Here is a 26010-nt window from a genome sequence, read left to right on the forward strand (position 1 = left end):
CCTTAAATTGTGTTTGCTATTCTGAACTACAGATACTTATTTTCAGTAGAGGCAGACATATTGAGTGTGTGCAACTATACGACCTGAAGTAAAAACTCTTAACATAAATGTTTATCTGGCTAAAGCCACCAAAGCAATGCCCTTCTCTGTTTAAAGCTACTGCCCCGCAGCTCTGAGGACATTTGAATAAACAAATTTTTTTCTCTGTTGCACTCCAGGAAAATGTATAAAACAGGATGTTTTGATATTTGGTTTTTATGCCTGGAAACTTTTGTGTGTGTGTGTTGTTTGTACTTAGCTGCATACTGCAAACAAGCTTAGTGACAGCCGCGATTCACTCCCAAAACATCCATTGTCACTGTGCATGTGTGTGTGTGTGTGGGGGGGACCAGATGATCCATTGTTATGTGTTTGCTGACATGGTGCATCATCCGCAGGGCTGCTACTGTTGCTTTCCCAGCAGCACAATGAGCAGTCAATGCAGAGATGCTGAGCCCAACACTGCACGGCTTTATTTAGCTGAATGAAACATACACACATTTACACACACACAGCGCAAGGAAAAGTGTGTGTGTGTGTGTGTGTGTGTGTGTGTGTGTGTGTGTGTGTGTGTGTGTGTGTGTGTGTGTGTGTGTGTGTGTGTTGGCATCTCAAAAGAAGACAAGAGTTCAGAAGTTTTTGCAGCAACAGAAATTCTTTTCTTCACTCTGAAAAATTAGATTTAGACATAATCCGATGTGGTTTGATAAGAGCAGTCAGTTTTCTTTAAAAACACACACACACACACACACACACACACACACACACACACACACACACACACACACACACACACACACACACACACACACACACACACACAGTCAGAATATTAGCTTCTGGAGATGTTTCTGCTTCTGAATTAGCTGCACAGGGTCATCTAAATGCCAAATCTGTAAAATGAGATGAGAAATGCACAGAGTTATAAAAGCTTCATTGTTCTGTATCTGCTGTCTTGTGTTTGAGCTTTGGAAACCGAGTAGATAAGATGCAGTTTGCGGCAGATTAAAGTTCAAGACACGAGATATTAACATCTAAAAAAAAAAAAACATAGCCTGGTTAAAATGAAATATGAAGTGATGGCTGCAGTGAATATACAAAGTTATATAAGGCTCATTCATGCTTTGAGAACTACATGGTTATTTACATGGTTATTGTGTGATACTGTAAGAGCTTTAATACATTAGAGAAGACATTCATATATATATATATATATATATATATATATATATATATATATATATATATATATATATATATATATATATATATATATATATATATATATATACACTGACCGAGTGCTCAGTGAATACCTCAGGCAGCAGAAACCCAAGAAAGAGGAGGGAGACGAGGAGCCATCATGGAAGGACAGGCCCCTGCACGGTATGTACCACCGGCAGATAGAGGAGGTGGCTGATATCCAGAAATCCTACCAGTGGCTGGACAAAGCTGGACTGAAAGACAGCACAGAGGCACTAATCATGGCAGCACAAGAACAAGCTCTGAGCACAAGATCCATAGAGGCTGGGGTCTATCACACCAGGCAAGACCCCAGGTGTAGGCTGTGTAAAGATGCCCCAGAGACAATCCAGCACATAACAGCAGGGTGCAAGATGCTAGCAGGCAAGGCATACATGGAACGCCACAACCAAGTGGCCGGCATAGTGTACAGGAACATCTGTGCCGAGTATAATCTGGAAGTCCCGAGGTCAAAGTGGGAGATGCCCCCAAGGGTGGTGGAGAATGACCGAGCTAAGATCCTGTGGGACTTCCAGATACAGACGGACAAAATGGTGGTGGCTAACCAACCAGACATAGTGGTGGTAGACAAACAGAAGAAGACGGCCGTAGTGATCGATGTAGCGGTTCCGAATGACAGCAATATCAGGAAGAAGGAACACGAGAAGCTGGAGAAATACCAAGGGCTCAGAGAAGAGCTCGAGAGGATGTGGAGGGTGAAGGTAACGGTGGTGCCCGTGGTAATCGGAGCACTAGGTGCGGTGACTCCCAAGCTAGGCTCTCAATTTATGCCACATCTGATTTAATAAAATCTTGCAGAAGGTGGCTGTAGCTCAGGTGGCAGAGCAGGTCAGCCACTAATCAGAAGGTCGGTGGTTCGATCCCAGGCTGCCTCCTGGCTGCATGCCAAATATCCTTGGGCAAGATACTAACCCCATGTTTGCCTACTGGTGGTGGTCAGAGGGCCCGGTGGCGCCTGTGTCCGGCAGCCTCGCCTCTGTCAGTGCGCCCCAGGGCAGCTGTGGCTACAATGTAGCTTACCATCGCCAGTGTGTGAATGTGTGTGTGGATGGGTGAATGACTGAATGTAGTGTGAAGCGCTTTGGGGTCCTATGGACTAGAAAAGCGCTATACAAATGCAGGCCATTTACCATTTACCAAGTCCTGACTGAAGTGAAGTTTATCTCGCCTTGTGTGAACCAGGGGATAAATGCCATAAAAATCATTAATAACTGTGACACAAACTTTCCTGAAAGGCAGAAACAGACACAGAAATCATTATTCTGAATGCTTTCTCTCCTCCTCATAGCTGAACAATCATGACAGGAATTGGGTGTAGCTGCGTTTGTCCCATTAGAAACTTACAGTAACCGTGAGATGTCATAAAGGTGTGTGACAACCGGATCTCATGTGCTGTTTCACCGAAAAGCAGTTCTGATTAAGATTACTCACCCCCGAAAGGGTGAAGAGATGATTCATTGGATGACAAACTAAATTCCACATTTTGATCACAGTAAAATGAAGAAAATCAGCAAATTCTCAAAGATAAAATTCTAAAATTACTCAGCTTTTTTCTGGTAAAATGGCCAATGTGATTACATGATTATAGTAGATTTCTTATAATTCCTCCCCCCCCCAATAAAAAAAGAAAAAGAAAAGAAAAAGCAATATTTTTGAATCAGATTGAATCATGTCAGTTACATATCTGGGATATTGATCTGGTCAGTTAAGCGGCAGAGGGGTTTTTAATCAATTTCAGCTGCTTTGATGTTAATGAAATTAACAACACGTGCCACACAGATTGGCTACTTGTCCAAGTTTCTCACCCTATGATAGCTGGGATAGGCTCCAGCAGCCTCTTGGATGGATGGATGGATGGATGGATGGACAACAACCCCCAAAATAGTAATGGTTGTATAGGTGGCTTTGTGTAAATGTCATAAAAGTTTTTATGGGTTAGAGTAAACTAATAAAGCGAATACAACAGTAATCCCATTTTCCAGCTTCTTTATTTAATAAGGAAGATAAAGAAAAGCGTGATATACACAGCATGCCATGTAAGCCCATAGAACACGCAAACAGCTCCCTATCAGCGTCAATAGAAACTGTGGCTGTTATCAAGGTTTGGGGAAAAAAATGTTTTAAAAGTTTGAGAACATCCCCTCCTAGCTCGGCGCTGCATGTGTGGTGAAGATATTCAGAGTGAGGGAGAGGAGATGATGACAAAGGAGAGCTCCTTCAGAAAAAAACCGTCCATGAATTATTCAGCTCTCCCTTTGTCTGCTCTCCATTTATCTCTCAATCTGTTCTTTTTCTCCTCTCTTCCCCGAGCTGCTGCAGACTCTGACAGCTTTATTGTAGCTGCTGGGAGATACTCTGCAAGTGTGTGTGTGTGTGTGTGTGTGTGTGTGTGTGTGTGTGTGTGTGTGTGTGTGTGTGTGTGTGTGTGTGTGTGTGTGTGTGTGTGTGTCTATATTGATGTTCGTGTGAAGCTCAGGGCGTTTGTGATGTGCGCTTATATACTGTGAATGTGCTGTATAATACTGCCTTGTGTCCACCCCCCCTCCACATACACACACACTCACACTACTTTAAATAGCCTGATAATTAGACAGGCAAATTACAGTCCTTTCTGCCTGCCTGCAGCTGAGGACTGTGGGAAACGTAGGCAGCTTAAGTGTTTCCTTTATTGCACGGATGGCATGGGACCAGGAGGGTTTTTTTCTTCTGGATTTATAAAGACTGAGGAAGACAGAGGACAGGGTTGGTGTGGTTATCTGGGTGCAGGTTTATTATCTTTTTGTTCAGAATGTGCAGTGCACTGTAGGAACTGCATGCAGATTCGATGCTTATTAATATGATAACGATGTGCTCAGAAAATAAAACACTCCCAGGAGCAGCAGGGAAGAGAAAGATGGCAGAATTTGACTTATGAAAATTAAAAAAGGGACCTTGAATAAATGCCAGTGATGAAATCGTAAAGCAGAAAGCCTCACATTTGAGTCTGTTTAAAGAGTGACGGATGATCTGCGACCCTTTAAAAGGAAACAGGACTTTGTACACAGGAGGAAGAGCAGAAATTTAAAATGAAAAACTTTAATCTAGGCTGAGGTCGGGTAGAAGGGTAGAAAGTCCATAAACAGGCCAGGAAAATCCAACAGGAATCAATACGGATTCACCAGGAAATGTGTGGAAAAACAGGAGAAAATAGTTTGAAAGCTTGAAAGCTAAGCTATGCAAAGACAATACGGCAGCTGAGGAGCGCTATGTAGGAAGTGTACATGTATATGAGGGAGACTGACTGGCTTACTTACTAATTAAAAGGAATGTAAGAACAGCAACGATCAAGAACCAAGCATGTTTTCCTCCTGGATGAATATATTGATCCAGGAAAGGGTCTATATAATTTTAAAGCCTCACACAATTTAAATCAAATTTGACTGATGACCTCTGTGACCACTCACCATGGAAAAGTAACACATTACACATTATTTTTCCTAAAGGTAATGCAGTACTTAGCAGTTTGTTAAACTACTTGTTTCTTGTTCACAGTCTGACCCCTAGTCTAGTCTAACCCTGTGGTTATAATAAGGAAGGTAAAATTTATGTTGTGCTGTTTCCAAGTATTCAGATGCCCCATGACAGCAGGGGAAAGATTTACTTTAGTTTTCTGCTTGCTGTATTTCAGGTTAGTCAGTATTTACTACCTCAGTGACTGGGCTCCCAAATCATTCTAAATCCCATTGTTCTCAGAGGTTGATTACACACAGTGTGTGAGTACACTGCTGCTTACTCACACACTCACATGCACACACTTGTAAATGTAGTCACCATGCAGACAGGTACAGCAGCATTCATAGTGTATGTGACCTGTCTGTTGTTCTGAATATTTAAAACCAGTTTAACTGGCAGTGCAGCTCCGTCTTTCCTTCCCTTATCTCACCTTAAATACATAAACACGGAGTGTTTGACTCAGTTGGCCGACCCAAGGTAACACCGCAGGTGTTTTCCTTTGGTCTCAGTAGAGCTGAGAACACGTAAAGAATCCTTTCTCCACTCTTACTGACCTTTTAACTTCCAGAGGGCTTCTGCTGCTTTTTAGCCTACAAGCATAGATTTAGAAACTACAAAGTGTTCAAATCAGTCATCGGTCCTTACAGCTTCAGTTGGTTGGTTGAACCTAACCCTGACACTAAGCAGGTCACTGGTAACCTGGCAGATCAATGTCTTTTTCAGAATTGGCTACCAGGATCTGTTGACCTGCAAGCATGATCCTCTGCACATGTTAGCCATGTGCATGCAGCTGAATTAAGGCTATACTGGCAGAATAGTAAAAACAGAAAAAAAGTATATAAAAGATGGATGCAACTTGCAACATGTGGTTCTGGACTCCCAATTTTTAGCTTTTTTTAATGCTGTGAAGTTGCTCGTTGTAACATAAAAGTCTTTGAGGACGGACTCAGTTTTTGAGATAACCACAAGTGGCCACAAGAAAAACTGCAGTTTGTGGCACTAACATGTTAGCTTCAATACTCAGCCCTACATGACTGTCCTTGATTGGCCAGCACTCATAAGTACTCACTCTTCTCTCTTTCACTTCTTCTCTGTCTCTTACATTCACGCTTTTTAAAAGCTCTCCTGCAGATTTTATGTAATTCGTAGTATAACCGGAGCAATTACTGGAAGAGATGATACATTGTCCTCGTGTATGTCTTATAGATTTATTGTTACAGTTTACACTACAGCCATATTTGATCCAGACCTGGCTCTTCAAGCGGACAGCATGATAGGGTTTGTCTAATGTAGATACAGCAAAGTTGAATGAATATCAAATTTATAGGTAAAATAAACAAGCCATAGTTTACTGATTCTCTGATTTTAGCTTTTATTTCACTAAAATTCATTCTGGCTCTTTTGTCAGTGTTTGTGATTTAAAAAGAAAAGCACTGATGTGAACCATTAAAATTTACAATGAGTATAAACCTGGTTTAGGTTCGTGTTAGTAGCAGCTATAGCTGGGTGAGTGTTTGGGAAATGAATGTAAATCAGTGTAATGTCCTCTGAAGTGATGGCGACACGACATTCTCTTTGTGTGCATGTGTGTGTGTGTGTGTGTGTGTGTGTGTGTGTGTGTGTGTGTGTGTGTGTGTGTGTGTGTGTGTGTGTGTGTGTGTGTGTGTGTGTGTTTTACTCTGAGTCTGGCTCTATCAGAGGCCTTTGTGTCACAGTCTGCTGGTGACAAGAGCTGACTTAATGGAGTGGTGCTGAGTGGTGGAGGCTGACACACACACACACACACACACACACACACACACACACACACACACACACACACACGCACACACAATGACTTACACAAATTTTCTTGTAACTTATCTCGCCTTATCTTTAATGTGCAATTACTGAGTAGGCCATCATTACTTTCTGAAGGAATTATGTGACTCTGCTGGTAAAAGTAAAATAATGTGGCAAATATTTGCATAATTTCTCAACTACATGGCTTCACTAAATATCAGTTTCATTTTTTTAGATGCTGTTTGCGTTACAGCTGGGTCCAACAAAGGAATACGATAACAACAAGGTTTAATGGAAGAACGTTTATGGTGAACGAGACAGATGAAAACAAAAGTTGGTGCAAGAGAGGGACGAACAAAACTCAGGCGTTGGCAGCTCAGCTATTCAGGTTGAGATGGAAACAACTCCAAATGAAAACAAGATGCAAGATTTGGTTAGAAACTGAGACATGTTTTATGTTTGCAAATAACCAACACATGTCCAGAGTGTGAAATATTTAAATTTTATAGGGAATTCTGCTTTTAAATTGTGTCTTCATCCATAATTTTACAGAAAATGGCATGTTAATGTTAATGTTGCTATACTGTATAGGTGTATATCTGTGAGCATGAGGATTAATGATAAAGACCTCTGCTATGACATGGCTCACAAGCTGCAATGTAAAGTGGAGACTGAAACCAGAGTTTTAACACAGGTTTTATTTTTATAATACTTAAAAAAAACTCAATTAAAAAAGAGAGGATGTGGCAGGATGTAGTATCTCTCTCTCTCTCTCTCTCTCTAAAGTGTAGATAACTGGCAATTAAGCCTTGGCAGTAGCCAGAGAGTCTCGCACTGCCACTGGAAGGTGACTCGAGGTTGCAGAGGGGCTTAACACTTGGATTTACTCTCAGTAATGATAATAAATGTACAGGATAACTGCTAACCCTGTAGTTCCTTTATTTGAGATGTTTGCATTCTTTTAATTGGAAATGTAAAACAAAAGAAAATGAAAAATGTACATTTAAAATAATTAGTGTAACATGAGATAGCAGACACAGCAGATTATTCCATTTTAAGTGTTTAAACAACATGACAGCACTTTTCAATTCTGTTTTCAAACAAACAGGCTTTCTGACTAATGTAGGCCACTCTACACAGACAGAAAACAATGAAAAGACTCTAATACAGTGCTGGAAATAGAAAAAATAATATGCAGTACACAAATTTGCAATATAAGTTAACACTTTCTTATACTCTTTTTAAATTTTTTGCCAGTTTCATTCTGTGTTAATGTGGATTTCTACTTTTTGTTAATCCGACACAAATTAATGAATGCACAGATCACTTTCTTAAAGCAGCTTTTTCAGGGGTTACTGACATTTTTCTTTCGCATCTCAGCTGCATTATGGGGATGACAGTGAAACAGATGTTTAAGAAACTAAAGGTTTAGAGTGCACAAGGGTGGGGCAAAAATAATGCTGTACATCCTAATAAACGCAAATGAAAATGTGGGTGGAAAACTCTTCCAAGTCCTCTTCTTTGCTGCTGCACTAGACTTCCCTGTAAATGAGTGGAGCTGTGGGAGAAGCAGAAATGACTCACATGTTAGCGTTTTCCCACATGAAGCTCATCACTGGGAATGACCATGTGTTTATCTGCAGAGTTACATTACACCTGTAGTATTGAGAGTTTAAAAAGAAGGCAGCTGTTAGTTTCATAATGATGTTACGCCTCTCATCCAAGAGGTTTCTTCAGTTTGTAAACAGCTGGTGAAGATTCCCAGGTATTTAGGTAATAGGGACTGTTCCTTTGGAGGTGGTCCTGGGGGTCGAGGATTAATCATGTTGGTCAACACATGAGCCAAGGTGGGGAGAAAAGGATCATTCACTTGGACTCTACCATCACGTGAGCTACTGAGGTCACATGAGGCAGCGTGTGAGTGGGGATTGAAACACCTCAAAGCAGCTGATAACTGATGAGCCACCACCTCTGTTCAACAGTGGGTGCTCACAGTGGATGTAGATGGCCTCCTTATTCCCATCCAATCGTCTGCCTCCTCAAATGTTTTTTTGGCTATACAGCTCCATATTTTTTTGTTCTTGGAATTTATAAAAGTCACTTTACATCATTAACAGTTCAAAATAATCCTTATTTGTCTTATGCTGCCTCAGTACAGCCCATCAGACATTCACTGTCTAAAATAAGCTCCCTCCCCCTCCTTTTAAGCCATCTTTACTCTGAATGATCCAATGATCAACAGTGGATCCTTTGCCCTCATAACCAGTATGACAAGTAAACTCTGGCTTGTGTTTCTGGAGATGTTCCCAACCAAAACTCAATGAAAATAAATTGATGCATTCATCATGGATTCTCATATATTTTTTGCTTATCGTTCATTCATGTTTGTAGGGCTGTATTCCCTCAATACATTAAGAAAACAATGTTCTGCTTTTTCACACATATAGAGGAAGACCCTGCCCAACATCACACCCAGTTTGGAATGAATCAAAGCTTGTATTATAAACATACATGAGCACAAGCGTAGCATCTGCCATTCAGCATGGTTGGGTTTTACAATAACTGTCACAGGAACACTTTTTCCTGTAATTTACGATAATTTTTACTCAACAATTGTTCTCATACATGGGAGATGTTTTATCAAATATGAAAAATACTGTTTTGGGGGGGCCTTTCTTCAGGACTAATTACAGACGATTTGGTCAAAATGTGTTAAAATCAGCAAATACAAACAGGATTTGTGATATTTATCAGCCAGAGATGACACACTCTGTCGTATAACCGTTCTGTGTTAAAGTACATGAGTGTGAACATATATAGAGGTACTTTAATGACTGTGAGAACTGTCACTGTTGCTGTGGTTCATTCAATAAAACGACCTTTACAACTGAACAAGGCCTTTGAATGATGTGACCTATCTAATCCCTGTTTCCAGCTTAAATGTTAATGAGCTCTGTGCTCTGGGTGGTCTTCTTAACAAAGAAATGTCAATTTTAGTTTTTAGTTTTTAAAAGTTATATATGTTTATATTAAGAATTTCTTTTCTGGTTTTAGTCAGAATATGTTGGTCTTTATGCAGCTAACAGGGTGACGGAGCAGAGAACACCTCCAAGATCTATTTAGAAACTCTATTTCGGCCTCTATGTGGCATCAGGCCAGCTACACAACATGCCGGCAGAGAGCCAAGGAGGGGCTGCAGTTTGCTGCTGGCTTGTACTGCTGAACGACGGCTGCACCTGGTTCAAATGAGGACTTTGTACACTGCTGCTGGACAGGGAGGGATGCTGCTCTGGAGAAAAATGCAGGAACTGGCTGAGAAGCCTGCCTGTCTCTCCATCTGTCTGGCAGAGGGAGTGCAGTGTTTGCATATGTGCTTTTGCTTCTGTACTTGTGAGGGAGAACAGATGAGACAAATCCTCCAAAGCGAGGCTCCTTCTTTGTCAGTCAGCTACGGTCTAAGCCCGACTCTTTGCCTCTTATTGTTACTGACATGTTATAAAATGTTTAGATGTCCTCTACACGATTTATATTTCAAAGTTATTTTTGGCTGTTAACAACTCTGACAGTAATTTCCCTCCACATCTTCCGCAATCCATTTTCATCCTGTAAATGCACTCAGCTGCCAGAGAGCCATAAAGAGAGCCCTGTCAGCTCCTGTGGTACAAATCAGCATGTTATCTTCCCCCTTTGACTAATATATGGAAATAAGCTGGTGAAGTTTTCCTGAACCGTTAAAAAGAACTTTCAAAATCAGTAATACTCCAGCAGCTAGCTCAAAAAGGTGAATTTTTTAAAAGAAACCAGTGAGTCCACAGATCTCAGGCTCAAAGAAAGAGTGTTCCAGCCAGATGTATGGATGTAAAAGTTCACTGATGTATGTTGGTGTGTTAAAACCAGTTAAACCCAGAATCTTAAAGCAGATTCTGTGTCGTGACCTTTAAAGGTAAGGTTTTTGGGGGAATTCTGAATGATTTATTAGGAAGAAAACAAGGAGTATGGAGTATAACAGGGAGTCTGTGCTTGCTGCAGGTAGCTAACTCTGTCAGAGAACAAGGGGAGGTTAATCCAGGCAGCAATGACGAGCAGGTGAGTCATTATTGTAAATGGTGCAAGTTCTTGCTCAGTGTCCAGGGAGAAAGCAGCAGAGGAAGTGACTGGTCACTTTGAGACTCTTCAGCGACAGAGAATTGTTTCAAGGAGAAAGGACAGAGTGTCATAAAAAGAACCTGCTTACTGGTTAACAAAGGATGGCAATCTCATGGTGGTGCATCAGTGGAAGAACGGGAACCAGAAGACTCTAACAGCAAACCCATCCCACCTTTACCTGAAGAGCAGCATGAGTGAAGAACACAAGAAAAATCCCTCACCACCCCAGGACCATGAAGTTAATGGGGAGCCAGTACAAGTGAATTAGCAACGGTGTGATGTGAATACTTAGTCAGAAGCCTCACAGTCAGTATGCTTTCTAAGGAGACTTTATCAACACAAGTGAACGAGTGAATTATAAGTAATCTAAATATGGTGAAATAAAGGCATGAATAACAATTTCCAGCTCAGGGCATGGCACAGAGGGACTGTGCGTCAGCCTTCCAACATTTAATAGTTTAAGCACCTATGCAAGAGCTGTAGCTTAGAAACACCTTAGAACGTAAAAGTGAGATGTTCTCAAAATGTGCTGAAGAGGAAGCAGATAAGCAGAAACAATATAGGTTCCAAGACACGACCTTGAGGCACACCGTTAGCAAGAGAAGTGAAAGAGGACCTGAAATTAAAGCTGCTACAGAAAAGCTTCATTCAGGCAGATATAAAGGGAGTCACTCACAAAGCAAACCCTGGTTAGTTACACAAAGTACCTGATAGAAGTACAGTTTATAGTAGTAAAGTACAGTATAGTATAGTATTAATATTACGCATTACTCCCTTTTTTAGTTCACTTATGGTTTTATTTTTAGGTTAGATCTGTGCTTTTACTTCTTTTTTTACTGTCCTTGCTGGAGTCTAGTGTCAGAACTCCAAAGTGGAAAGACTTGAGAAGGCGTTCCAGCTGCTGGGAACTCTGGGCCTCCAACTTTCCACCTCACATGAAATGCTGCATTGGTTCACCTGTTCCTTATTATTCTTTAACTTTCTTTTGTTTGTATTCAGTCTTTTTTGTTTTGTTAGGTTTTTCTGCAGCACCCTGTTTGTTTCACACTTTAGTTATTTAGCATTCGGTCATTTGTTCTGTTTTGAATTCAATTAGCCAGTGACTCACCTGTCTGTGTGCATATACTCCCTGGTTCCCTGTTTTCTTTTCTTTTCATTGCACCTGAGTGTTACAATGTTCTACAGTTACTATTACTCATGTCTCCGTTGTTTGTCGTCTTTGTTCTGCTGGTCTCCTTTATGTATTTGGACTTTGCCTTCCTAGTGCATAACCTTACCCTGGATTAAAGATTTGGATTCTGACTACCGTGTCCTGCACTTGTATTTCTCTATGTCGTTACACATCATGGAGGTAACCAGCCAAAATTGGTATTTTATCTGATGAAATCTGAACTTCAGGTTGAATCAACTGGCTGAGGCCTTTCTGTGTAGTTTACATGTTGTTCACATGTCTGTGTGGGTTTTCTCTGGATACTGAGGCTTCCACCCACAGTCCAAAGACATGCATGTTAGGTTAGTGGGTTCTGAATTGGTTGTGGTTTGTGAACATGAGCATGAAGATTTGTCTGTCTCTCTGTTAACACACTGGTGATCTGTTCATGTTCTAACCTGTCTTTTGGCCTTTGACAGCTGGGATAGGAACCAGAAAATGGATGGATGGACAGATTATTCCAGCCCAGTTATAATTTTAACATCCGTCAACCCTAAACAACCCTGCAGCTGTTTTAAGAAGCCACGAAGAGATTTCTCTACTCTTGTAACCACATCCACTGATGCCTTTTCCAGATGCTTGTCCACGGCCACTGAGCCCAGTTTGAGCTCCCTTAACATCTGCAAAACTGAGCTACCCTCTGTGGGTTTTGTCACCTCCTCTCCTTCACTCCTTCCTTTCTCTCTTGCTCTTGCTCTCTTTTTTTTAACGTAACCTCCATGTCCTTCATTTCTAGCTTGCTCCCGCTGCTTTGAGTCAATGAAGGGAGTGCAACAGAAACTTAAGAAGTCTCGGTGGATTGCAGATGGTCAGCGCAGTGATACAAAACAAAGATGTTCCACTTTCACTCTGCTGTTTGCTGTTTAATTGGTTGTTCAGCAGTGTGAAGCTAATGCTTCTGTTTGCTCCGGTTTGACTCCCACATCAAGTCATCTTTTATCTTTTCTGTATCGGGATACAGAAAAGAAGACAAAGCCAGAGAATAAATTATAAATCGCGCAAAGTGGATACAAGGGAGGGAAAAAAGGAAAGAAACAAGCTGTAACCTAAAGAGCTTATGATGAAAGTTTGCATGCATCAGAAACCCCAGTGGAAAAGCTGACAACCTTATAGGAGTTTAGAAAAAAAGAGTAAATTAAATAGTTTCACAGCATTTTGCAAAGAGAAATCGAATTTGCCAAATTTGTCTCATTTTTAATCCTCTGTCTAGGCCATCATTAATGACCTATTAGAATATGTTTGTTTGTTTTTGTATTTGATTTTATTGTTCTGGAAAATGTTGGCAATCTGGGGAATGAAAGATAATCCCAACTGACTTAAAGTTTAACTTCAAATTTAAATTTTATTTACATTTGTCCCAAAACATACTTTTTATTAGCGTTCAAAAGATAAATCTGAGGTTATAGGCTTGAGCTGAATCACTGATCTAATCACTGATGACCTTACACATTTAGGAAACTACTAAAGAAATAGTTCCAGCCTTGATGAGTTTTCTAATCTAATTTAGAGTTACATTAGAAAAACGATGGAGGCTGCTTAGCATAAAACCTTGAAATGTAAAAAATCTGGAAACTCAGAGACACAGAGTGAAGGATGGAGGTAGTCCGTGTTGAATTACCTAAACATTAGTGTTTAGCCAGTATGGTCCTGCTTTATGGAGCCAGAAGTGACTGTATTTGGGTTGAGGGGATGAGGTGCAAATTTACCAGCACATTTGCTTAGCAAGCTGCGTCCATAAACTGTACAGGTGCAATCCAGAGACTCACATATCTGATGATTAGTGTGATAAAGTGTCATATACAAATCCATTAATAAAATTTTCCTCACAAAACTCAAAGAACAAACTACTTGTACAGTCTGCACCTAGCGGCATAGCATGGTATTTCTCAGTAAATGTAGTTAAATGGCACAAGCAAAGTCAAGACTCCAATCAGATGAGGGGATGCCTGGCCGAAAGGTGATGGCTACTGCTCACTGTATCAGCATAACTGCCTTGTAAAAGTCTAAATGAATGAGTTTTAAAATATTTTACCCCATTAGAGTTGATATAAATGAGGAAACTGTCCATAACACCTTAACATTTGGTTCTGTAGGGACTGATATCAGAATCAGAATCAGAATCAGAATCAGAATACTTTATTGATCCCTGGGGGAAATTATTTAATATTAGCAGCTTTTGACACTTCTCTCGGTTCTCTTCTCTTCATTTTATTTATTTATTTATTTATTTTTGTCGACCTGTGTAAAACCCCCTAATAAACACATTTTTTATTGTGGGAGGTGTACAAAAACTGTGGTTTTACCAGATGTTTATGCCTGAAGTATCCGTGTCTGGGCACGCTACCTATTTCCATGTTTCCAGTATTTATTGCTGAGCTACACAACTCCTGGCTATAACTTCTAATTTAATGCACGCTGGCTACAAATTTCTTATCCAGCCATCAGCATAAGTTTTTTCCAAGTTTTCCAAGTTCAACTTTATTGTCACTTCAACCATATACAGTTTAAAAATACACAGTGAGGCGAAACAACGTTCCTCCAGGAACCAAGGTGCTACAAGACAAGTTAGTGCAAAAAAAATAATAATATATAATATATCTAGTAATAATATTGTGCAAAAGAGCATTTACAGGTTGGTGTGTGCGATGGTTTGGTGGTGTAGGTCAGTGTGTTTGCGCTTTGTGTTGGTTAGTCAGTCCAGTCTCAATGTTTTGAGGTATTTGAGTTAAGCAAACAGGAAAGGTTAGGTTGAAAACGAATCTCTACGATCTCAAATGAATTGTTCTGCATGCACAGACTGACAGTACAGGTTTAGATGTAAAAAGAGGGGGAAACCCAGTGAACTCAATAAACTGCATCGCTTTAGTTTTAACCAACCAAAAACCATCAGATTAAAACTCTTATTAGATTATGACACAAAGGATAAAAGATTTGAAGCGCCTTTAGAAACTCAGTCGTTTAAGTACCAAACACAAGGATGCAGAAAAAAAAATAAAGATTGCCAAAACAATTCTGACCCACCAAAGCGCTGACGTGGGACCTCTCAGGTGTCCTGTGGTGTCTGGCACCAGGATATCAACAGCAGGACTTTTGGATCCTGTGGTTTGTCGGGTGGGGCTTGATCTTACTTGTTCCAACGCATCTCAGGGAAGCTGTATCAGATTGGTATGTGGGGAGTCTAGAAGCTGGGCCAATGCATCTGACTCTTTGTTGTGTTTTTTGAGCCGTTCCTCATACTTTCTGCTGTGCAGCAGGGCCCATTGTTTTGCTGGAGAAGGCCATTGCCATCAGGGAGCGACATTACCTTGACGGCTTGAGTCTGTAACAGATGCATGAATACCAGGACACCTCATTACAAATATTTAGCTGTAATGAGGTGAAGAAATGTCTTCATTCCTGCTGTCAGCAGTTTTAATGTTGTGGCTGACTGGTATATGTGCATGCCACAATACTATGTATACACAATAAAGCTCCTGTTTGTTCCTCTGTCTCTGTTTTGATGTTTCTCTTGTGTTTTGCTTACTTCCTGTTTTATTTTGGAGGTTATTGTCCTTGTGCCTTCATGTAGTTTTTGTGTCCTGCATTTTTTTTCATTTCCTGCCTTTTAGACCTGCCCTCTCCACTTAGTGTTCCCACTTGTCACAAGCATGTGGTCTTTCTTCCCTTTGTCTTTGTCAGATGATGATTTTTACTCCTGGGTGTTCCTGAGCTTCATGCCTTTTGTGTCCTGTACCATTCAGTCTTCCTGGTTTGTGATTTGTTGATGTTTTTAGTGTTCCTCTTGATTATTTGGCTTTTTAAAAAAATCAAGCTCTCGTTTTTGTTTTGCAAAAAAACCAAAACAATTCCTTTGTCAGCATTGTGGACCCCACTGAACAGTCAGTACCAGTGAGGTGTGTTTATGAATGGGATTTTAAAGGGAAAGTGCTGGGATTCATAGGTTTTACAATATGAATTTATTGCATGAATATTATTAAAATTATGTTGTAAAGAAAAATAGCAACAACCAAGGGAATCCATGTCAGCTGTGTGTGGGTGGAGCGGATTCCTCATGACTAATAGATGTTCAGTCAATAGCACAGATTAACAGATGCTGCGAAGCCCCTGTAGCACATCGTCATACTCTGAGCTCCACTATCCATGCATAATGCATAAAATATGAGTGGATAAAAAGGTACAGTATGCACTACACTTGCAATGTGCAATTATAAAGGCACTTTCTACACCTATTTATTTTGTGCATCTGATTTTCTCTGCTTCTTACAGTGATAGTGTGTGAAATAGAAGGTCTATAGAGAGTTTTCTTTGCATTTTTTTGGTCTTCCAGTTTCTATTTTTTATTTCCTTTCTTTGTCTTGTCCATTCATTGTATCTTTTATTTACTAGTTATTCTAAAACTTCATATAAAAAACAGAAAGGTATATCTAAGTACGGCAACAATGCATCTTAAAAGCTGAAGATCAGTTTGCATTTAGCACTTTCACAAATTCATCAGGTTTTTCTGAATGGTTTTTGATTAGATGCGTGAAAATGTGTCTGCTTAACAGAAGCTTTTGTTCCATAAAATACATCAAGCGAACAAACTATTTGACTGTGTCATAAAGAGAGCTTCATCTTGAAATTTATTTTCCGGGGCTTCTTTTATTTTTTGATTGGATATTTATAACCCTGTATTAATAGTAAGTTTTATCGACAATACAGAGTCAAAATACAATTTGAATGGATTAGATGCCTGGCTTGGAAATATAGGAAGACATAAATATATCATATAGATCAAATAATGTGAAAGGAAGGAAAAGGGGAGGCTGGAAGGAAGGAAGGAACAAAGAGAAGAAAAGAATTGAAAAGAAAAGTCCAGATCCACTAGAAATAACCCAGTCATACTTGCTCACCATGTTCCAAACTGGAAGCATTCTTTCTTCATAGCAATTCATTAAAACCATAAACACAGCTTAACGACAGATGATTAAGCTTCTGGGTTCGACCAACAAAGGACGGCTTGTGTGATGAACAAAAGAGTCTAATGTGTTACAGTTAACAGGGCAGGATATTTGTCACTGAGGGATACCAGAGGACAAAGCATGAAACCAAGAGTCACAGCACTGTACCAAAGACAGTATGTAAAGGACGGATGCAGCATCTCAACTTTTCTGATGACCTTATGTTCTCAGTTGCTTATTTCAAGTCTTGTGGAATGAGACATGATGGTTCTATTTGGAATTAAATAGATGATAAAGCAGAATATACTTTAGGGCAGGTCGACCTGTGTCTGGTTTTAAAACAGTAGGATGATGTTGATGGTGAAAACCCCTCAGGGACTCACTAACAAATAGCTGATGATGTCCTGTGACTGTGTGCATTACTTTATTTCTTCATGCAATATAAAAGAAAAAAACTTTTTCTTGGTTCTTCAAACTACAAAACAATTACTTAACTTTATCATAGCCATGTGTGTCTGCTAAAGTCTGTTGTTAAGCTGCATTATTATGTAGAAGCCAACATACCTTATTGTATATTTGTGTTGGTGCAATATGTTGGTAAAAATTGTGCTGATTTGTTTTGCCATAGAAGCAGCAGCAGTGCTGGATCAGAGTGAAGAGATGACTGATGGAGTCACCAGATACAGCTGATCACTGTTTAAACATTAGTGTGTTCAGAAGATCAGGGCTTAAGGGCATCACATTATATAATAAATAATATGCATTACATAAAGGCATCAAAATGAATCATTTGAGGAACAACGCTTACTGGTTTGTTCATTATTCATGATCCTGCCATGAGCTAGAGAGCCAACCATAGCTGCCTCGCAAACTGTCACTTGCAGCAGTAAGCTGCCTAGTTTGGCTGTTAATGAGGCAAAAATTATGCACAGTATGTTCTGAAAATGGAGCCTCCTATAACTAAAAATAGTTTTTTACTAAGAGGCTGATCTCAGTTACTGTCATCCCCAACAGGTTGACTGTGGTCAATTGGTAAAGTCTCAATTTTTACTTTAAGAAATATCCAGGTGCTTAAGGATGTTTGTGCAATGATAAAAGTGCAGGGGAAAGTTTGGGTAGTTATACTATCGCTAACCTAATTTTAAATGTTTTCAAGCCTTGGTTAAGAGATATATATAAAACATGTTTCAGTGGAGTTAACAGGAGCCTATCTAATAATTCTCTGTGTTCTGTAGAGCTCTTTTTGAGCTTCTTGTAAAACTGTAGTAAAAACAGAATTAAAAAAACAACAAAAAAAAACAAACAACAACAATAACAGAAGCAAGAAGTGCCTGTTTTATGTACTGAGATCACAATTTATTTTCCTGCCTCAGTTTAATCTTTTTAGTGTTGTAATTTATTCAATGTAGTTTACACTTTTATGTGAAAAATATAAACTTGAATGTTTTTATTCATGTATTTATTGTATTTAATGTATTTATTCATGCTTGTCAGAAAACGATAAAATTTGTAATATCTGTGCACACAGGTACAAGGCACCTTCCAGGAATGGTGATATGATTTTCCAAAAAATTGATTGGTCTTTAAGAGGTGGTTTCCTACTCGTTGATCTCTTATCTTGCACATAATCTGCACCGAAGCAGAATTTATGCAGTGATAGTACACCTGACTCCTTCCACATAAAGAGTGTTAGCAGCAGGAAGGCGCTGGTGATCAATTAATTAATCATCAGCTAGTGCGAGCACCACTATAAAAGCCAAAGTTTGGGTAGCATGCAGGTCTGTAGCATTTAGCCATGTGTTAATACAATGTCATAATCTACCTTGAAGCAGACTGGGTATAAACCCAGACTCTGCAGGCCTCATTAAAGAAAAAAATTAAGATGTCGCAATGAGCCATTTAAAGTCCAGCTCTTAACCTGATTGAAACTTCAATGAACTGAAGGAATGAAATAAAGAAGATTGGGCCAAATTCATTCAAAATGATGTGCAAGACTGATAAAATTATAGAGACAATGAAATGATTGCTTCAAGTTATTGCTGCAGAAGGTGGCTCTACAAGCTCTGAATCATGTGGTGTGATTAATTTTAAACACTCTACTGTAAAATACCCTGATAAGACCGAAAACCCAGGATTAAATCTGAAGTTCCCACTTTATACAGGTCTCAGGTGTCTCTTCCCTCATTGGTTTGTTCCCCAACCGGATCTTTGTATTTATTTAGCTCTTGCTGTGGATGTTTTCTAGTCCGATGGCTTTCCTGCCATATACCAAAGAAACGCTGAATGTTCCAAAATAAATTTCTCCATTACCTTGGATGCACAGTCTCTGCATGTTGTAGTTATTATATGGCTTTGTGATGATTATTTTACTATCAACCATCATCATCAACTAGACACACAGGTTTCTTGTATCGTTGAGGCGAGGTGCTACATAAAGCACCCCATGGCTGTTATGTAAACGGAAGTTTGAAGGATGGCATTTTCATGACGTGGAGTCTTTGTACACACTGGAATACAAAGACATGGATTAATACAGTGGCACAGATTTCCATGCTTTCATTTCATTGCGGTCATTTGTTCACACCTTTAAAATCATACAATGCTCCTCCCGCCTCTCCATGTATCCTCCGCGGCCACATTTCTCACCGCAGCAGATGTTTCCTGTTGCGCTGTGTGAGAGAAATTCATGTTTCTCTTGGAATATGAGCAACAGATGGTGAGAAAAGGACAGGAAAGAAAGAAAAGGTGTGTTAGTAGATAACACACTGAATCGTGCCACTGTGCAGAGAGAGGCACATTTTTGAGGCGCTTGCCTGATCATGAGTCTTTGTTCCTCTCATAGAAAAGGATAACACAAAGTGAGATGAGTTTTAGGGAGGTTGTCCTGTTAATTGTTAGCATCTTGTATCACAGTGCACCTATGATAAATTAAAAACAAACAAACAAAAAAAACAACCCAAATTTGAGCTTTTATTGATGTTCTTTATACCTTACCAGCTTCTTAATACGTAACATAATTGAATTAAATGAATTGCAAGCATGAGGGAGAATAACTGTGACTATCTATGAACATAGTCAAACACTGCAGCTATTTGTGCAAATCTTTAACCCTCAATAACAGCCCCTGCTTTAGTTCATCTTCAGGGCTAGTTTAGATTTCAGAGGTGTTTTCAAGAAGGAAAGCTGTTATTACACTTAATTGCGAACCTTCTTTCTCCTCGTGTCTGCTTCTGTTTGAGCACTTATCACATCAAAGTTTTCCTGTCTTATCCTTTAACAACGTGTCTGCTGATTAATATCTATTTTTGCTTAACTTAAGCTCTCTTTGCTCTAAAGTACTCTCACTTCCATTACAAATCAGTGGGATAAAGATTATGTCAAAGTTGCTGGATGTTACTGAAAGGTTTGATAAAGTCACATTTCTCACATTGTTTTAGAGATTAAGAGCTAGTGAGTCATGACAGTGTGCAGGTGTTTGATTTCAAACTGCAGGAGAGGCGCTCTCGGTCATACTCGACTGTCTGAAAAAGTTTTATAAAAGATTTCTCTATTCCTCGACCTGGTTTGTCTTTTTGGGGTTTTCTGGAAAAAGCTTTCAGTGTCTCTGTTCCATCTTTATCAATCTGTTTTTATTATCTGGTACATCCATTATTCATTAACCCCACCTCAAATCTGTTTATGTCTTTCTGCAATGACCTCACTTAACCCAACAGTAGTTTTAATAAAAGTATAGATATGGTGATTAAAAATACCTCCATCCACTGCGATGGTAATAAATTCAATACCCTTCAGGTGACACTGCACACATGCACACGCACACACACACACACACACACACACACACACACACACACACACACACAATACATTGAAAGGAGTGGTATGAGATTGAGAGGCGCTCTCGGTCATGAACAATAAAATACAAGCGGTCAGGTCTCACTTGACTCCCTCAGCTGTCTGACATAAATAAAGTTTCAGTGACAAGTCTCTTCTACCTCTTTTCCACAGATGTGGTGCTTATGCAGAGCCAGTTCTGCCGGGGTCCCTTTGAGAATCAACTCACATTGTTATGAGTCATTATGAACTGCGAGTTGGGGCGATTTCACTGGGAATAAAATCATTGCTGCATCTGTGAATCATCTATGTACTTTTTGCAATAGCCTCTCCTGGATGATGTCTCCAACTGTGGGACAAGATACTCTGTAGTTCTGTAGTGTCTGTTTTTGGAGGGAAAGACATGGATCACAGATGGAAAGCTTGTGAGTTTGTGAAGTTCAGTTTTGAAGCATCAGCTTTAACCATTGCCCTCTTGTTTCTTTTTAGACCAAACACCACGAATGAGGAGTGGTCACTCACAAAGCAGACACACCCTAAACCATACCCTGCTTCATCATCGAGATTATTCCTAATAGCATGATGCTACATTATATATCATAATATATTATAATATTTTAAAAATTCATGCTAACTATTAGAGAGTGTCAAGTTAATCATTTATATACTGTCTATGTCCTCGTGAAATTCTTGCAGCCATACCAGCAGATCTCTAAGGCTGTACAGTGCCTGATGTTAATGCTAAAAACGCCAACCATTTTGAATTCTTTAACATACTTTTCTGAGCATTTTTGCCCTTATTTGATATGATAGTAAATATTTTTTTAGACAGGAAAGACACACATCAAAGGGTCCTGGATCAGAACTGAACACAGGTGACACACAGTCACCTGATCAACTAGGTGAACTTCCTGGTCGAGTAGGGACTGCAACCTCTTAGGATAACAAATGCTTGCAGAAAATGTTATTGCAATTAATTCAGTAGCTGTTGAGATATGTCAGTGTGGGCCACATAAGTAGATCAGCATACAGCTGGACTCCAACTGCAGCATAAAGACATGTCGACATGTTGTTAAGTTCATTGAAATAAACAGTTTTTCGTTCTGCAAATTTCCAATCAAACAAACCACCCTGGCTCACCTCGCTGCTTCCTGTTTGGGAGCTTCCTCATTGCTTTCTTTCATGTAGACTTCCTTGTAATGTATTGTACATCATTTTTGTGTGCTGAGCTGTTCCTCGAGGCATCCTCTCTCAAATGTTCGCTCGCTTTGTTAGCTCTGTTTTGTCTTAAGTCTTTGTTATGTTAACTTTTCTTGAACTGAGAGATAATCTGCACTTAAATGTTTCTGTAAGTAAGATAAGCATTAGGTTATTATACTTGATTTAAATAAATAACAGATTATAAATAAATAACAGAGGGTTGTCACAGCGGGAGACAAAATAATTGATAAGAATTAGAGGTCAGCGAGGGCAGTGAACCTGTATCATGTGATTCTCATCTGCAAATGTGAGAAATGCAAAGCAGAGCCGGGACAAAACAAATGATCTCATTTGCTGTTTATTAGAAGAACTGACTCTTCCAGTTACTGGAGTAGACCTGTGAATAGAATAGAATAGAATAGAATAGAATCACCCATAATTGTTATTGTGTGTGTACAACGAAATTATGGTAACACGTGAACTTGAAGCAGCAGAAGCCATGTAGGTCAGCTTTTTAAATCAGTGAAACTTCTGTCTGTTACCTGTGTGTGTGTGTGTGTGTGTGTGTGTGTGTGTGTGTGTGTGTGTGTGTGTGTGTGTGTGTGTGTGTGTGTGTGTGTGTGTGTGTGTGTGTGTGTGGTGACTGATGCTGTGATAACATCACAGATACAGGAAGTAGCAAGGCTATCTGGTAAAGTTGGTTTCCTGTTGTGGTTTCTCACTTCTGCTGCTGATGTCAAATGAGTTCCCAAAGAATTCACATCTTGTCACATCACATAAAGAAGAAGAGAAGGGGCTCAATAGCAAGTCAAATACCTGCATACACACCCACTTTAGCATATGCATATTAGAGAGGTGTACTTAAGATGCCTACCTATTGCTCTTGGAGTAGCTTTCCATGAGTTACACCTCAAAATAATCCGTATTTATTTTATACTGGTCACAGTTCAAAACAAGCTGTTTTGCCTCCTCTCTCTTCGAGACAACCTTTTGCTACCTGTCACAAACAGAATTTCAAGAATAAAATTGAAATACTATTTCGAGAAAAAAGAAAGTATGGAGATTACAGTTGTCATTTCAAGCCAAACAACTGCCACGGCTCCTTTACCCTCTACACTCTATGTAGATGAGTTACTGAAATTGTACTTGAGAATCAGTTTTAGGGAAATTATTTCTGTTTTAGTAAATAACCACAGTTTCATGGTAAGTGTAAGGATACCGAAAAGGAAAAAGCACACAAAATTTGAAGAGTTAGCTGGATCAGTACAAAATGAAATGGCTGGCAATGAACAGATCCAAGGATTCATCACATAACATCAAACCTTGATCAGACTGATTTTCAGACTACAGTACAGGAATATAAGAAGTCTAAAGTAAGTAAGTAAGTGGCTTTTTGTAACAGTCAGGCCAAAAAAGTGGGTTGGAAAATAGTCATTTTAATGTTTAATTGTTTAATTTGATTACTTTTATATAAACTATAATGTAAAAGTGCAGTATTCAGTATTTAGTTTATTTGTTGATGTTTACATTTTTATGCAATCTCTCATGTAGCTAAAGTTAGATCAGCTGTTCTGATAAAATCCTTACTCATTACTTACATATGATCTCAATGCTTCACTCATCCATTATACAGTAACACCCAGAAATTCTGGCACGGTGACTAATGTGTTTATAAGAAGCCCGGGCTACTGTTCTGCACCCTGTCTGGGAGAAGAGGTGGGCAGCCCACATGACTAACTGCCCTGCTGTATCACAGCTATTTTTATAGATGAGATCATTACATTTCACATGTATCTGCTGACCTTTCAGAGTCACTCACAGCCATGTGTTAATAGATGGAGCGCAGCGCCACATCATTACCCCCAACAAACAGAATAGAAACACACACACACACAGGAAATGAGTGTGATTATGAAGAGTGGGTCCACAGGAAGGAAAAAGCTACTGCAGTGAAACAGGTTATCACGAATGTAGAACCGCACACAATGGCTCATCCATCCCATACATAGATAAGATGCTCTCTCTGATTGTGTGCGTAAAACTGGAATTTTATCCTCTTAACATAAACCAGGTCACTGGTGGGTAACATGCTAAGAAGATGATACCTCTAAAATCAAGTTTCTTGCATGCACTTTACTCTTTTGCTTCCATTTGAGCATGCAAATTAGGTGAAAATTTTATATTCGAGGGTAGATGTAAAGCTAAATAGATTAGCAGAGACCTTTTGGATGTTAAGGTAATAATTTAAAATATTAATGGTTAATAATTAGAAGATATTTTCAATTAGTTTTATTAATAAAGAAAAATTCTGGTGCACTTTCACAGTGCTTCCAACAAGTAACAAAAAAGAATCTTACATTTACAACCAAATGCTAAATGGACTGTTTTGTACTTTAACCGAGCATTTTTAATACTACAGTCTATATTCACACAGCAATTTTCAGTTTTTTCATATGGACTGGATTAGCTGACCTTGAGATGAGCTAGCTCTGCCTCCTGAATTAAATTTAAAAAAAAATTCTGTGTGCTACTTGAAATGTATTGTGTTTAATGTATTGGATTATTACAATTATTTAAAAAGATTAATTATAATTTTTCTACTGTATTCAAATCTTTTTGCATCTCTAAGTTTTTAGGTTTATTCCTCTTCTGCACAAGTGTTTGTTTACTTTTTTCAAAGTGCAAACAAACAACAAGATAAGTAGTGGGATTTCACTGTCTGAATTGTAGATATTATATATTTACAGTGTAAATAAATCGCTCAGGGGTTTAAGGGCGTGTGTGTGTGTCTGTGTTGGGGTCTTAATGAAAAGATAATGAGTTAATCCTGCTGACCACCATAAGCGGACTACTTCTTTTGAGACTGCACATTTAAGAAAAGCAGCGTCATCGATCAATTGTGTCGGTTCTGAAACAGTTAATAGTTTGCGCGTTCACAAACGCAAACACACACATACACATAGACCGGGGGCGCGCAGAAGCTCACCGGGAACGCGAAGCAGGAGCAGATCAGAGAGCAGGTCGGTCGGTGAGCGGAGACGCACGAAGTCCTGGCGATAAAGCAGCAGACCTGAACCTTTGGTTTGTGAGGCGGCTTTTTCTTCTCCTGTGGACTACCGTTACGGGAAGTTTTATTCAACAGTGCGGACCTACGGAAAGGCTGTCCACCATGTCGGGGAGCAGGGAGGAGGAGAGGAGGAAATTGGCCGACATCATCAACCACTGGAACGCCAACCGGCTCGACCTGTTCGAGATCAGCCGGCCCACAGAGGTAGGAGCTCAGCCAGGAGTGGCAGGAGAGGCCGCGGACACGCGGGCCCTCTCCTGGGGGAGGGGGGCCCTGTAAACCTACCCCCGGCTGACCCTTGGGTTGAAAATGTTGAAAGCCAAGCAGTATTGGGCAGCGTGGTTTTCTTGGGTGACTCGGTGGCAAGTCCCCGTACGTGCTGCGAGAGAATGAATGCCAAACTCCATTGAAAAATGTCAGGATTTGCCAGATAGTAGGCTAAACACATTGTTCAAGATGGTGCCTATAAATTTAATTAAATCTTTGAGCCCTCACGGCAACCCAGGCAAACTATTTAACAGTCCATGGCTGAGCATCGTGTATAGGTAAACCTGCCTCTATCGCTTTCTTTTAAAAGAAACTGTTCACACTTGCGTAGCTATTATCGCCCACAGCTGTGTATTTGGGAAGTGGCAGGAATAATTTTGAAAGTTGGCAAATCACAGAAGCTCTTAAGATTATGTGTGCGATAAATATGCCGAATTTGGCGCGAATGTGAGTAGAATATTATCTACCTTGAGGTTTATTCTTGCTTCTGTGGATGCGTGCGATAAGTAGGTAAAGATGTAATTTCCAGATTTCTGAATGGGATTTGGTGCGTTATCTTGCGAACGGAACGTTAACTGGGCTAGCTAGCTAGTTAGTTAGCAAGCACTTTACCTGTAGAGAAAACATAAGCTGTGCTACTATTAAACAGAATAAACACCCCCCCCCCCCCCCTTTATTGGTGATTTATGCATTACATATTTGCGCTTTTTAAATGAGGGGGCAAAGTTGTGATATAGCCGGCGTGTACAGTGCATGCAGCGCACTCGCAG

General features: G+C 39.7%; 2 protein-coding genes and 1 long non-coding RNA gene across 11 annotated transcripts in view; 1 reads left to right on the forward strand and 2 right to left on the reverse strand.

The window, feature by feature from the left end:
- Positions 1-3633: 3633 nt before the first annotated feature.
- LOC308397092 (uncharacterized protein) overlaps positions 3634-26010 on the reverse strand; it is a gene marked incomplete at both ends in the record, with an annotated part of 535410 nt that continues 513033 nt past the window's right edge. Inside the window, one exon of the mRNA XM_080882807.1 lies at positions 3634-3751. Within this exon, the coding sequence (XP_080738933.1) occupies positions 3634-3751 (118 nt within the window). The remainder of the gene's footprint in view (positions 3752-26010) is intronic.
- LOC308396635 lies at positions 18403-25010 on the reverse strand. Its single transcript, XR_013971602.1, has 3 exons — positions 24893-25010; positions 19457-19566; positions 18403-19379 (listed from the first exon to the last, which is right to left on the reverse strand). It is a non-coding gene; the product is annotated as an uncharacterized lncRNA (long non-coding RNA).
- Positions 24885-26010, forward strand: part of afdna (afadin, adherens junction formation factor a) — a 123105-nt gene continuing 121979 nt past the window's right edge. For 8 of the 9 annotated variants that reach the window (XM_080882090.1, XM_080882095.1, XM_080882097.1 and 5 more), the window contains exon 1: positions 24988-25177. In XM_080882090.1, coding sequence (XP_080738216.1) covers positions 25076-25177 — 102 coding nt within the window. In that variant the 5' untranslated portion in view covers positions 24988-25075. Of the gene's footprint in view, positions 25178-26010 lie in introns of all 9 variants that reach the window. The other variant, XM_080882096.1, reaches the window with a different exon arrangement.

Source organism: Rhamphochromis sp. 'chilingali', assembly GCF_963969265.1.
Source record: "Rhamphochromis sp. 'chilingali' genome assembly, chromosome: 5".
Lineage (NCBI taxonomy): Eukaryota > Metazoa > Chordata > Actinopteri > Cichliformes > Cichlidae > Rhamphochromis > Rhamphochromis sp. 'chilingali'.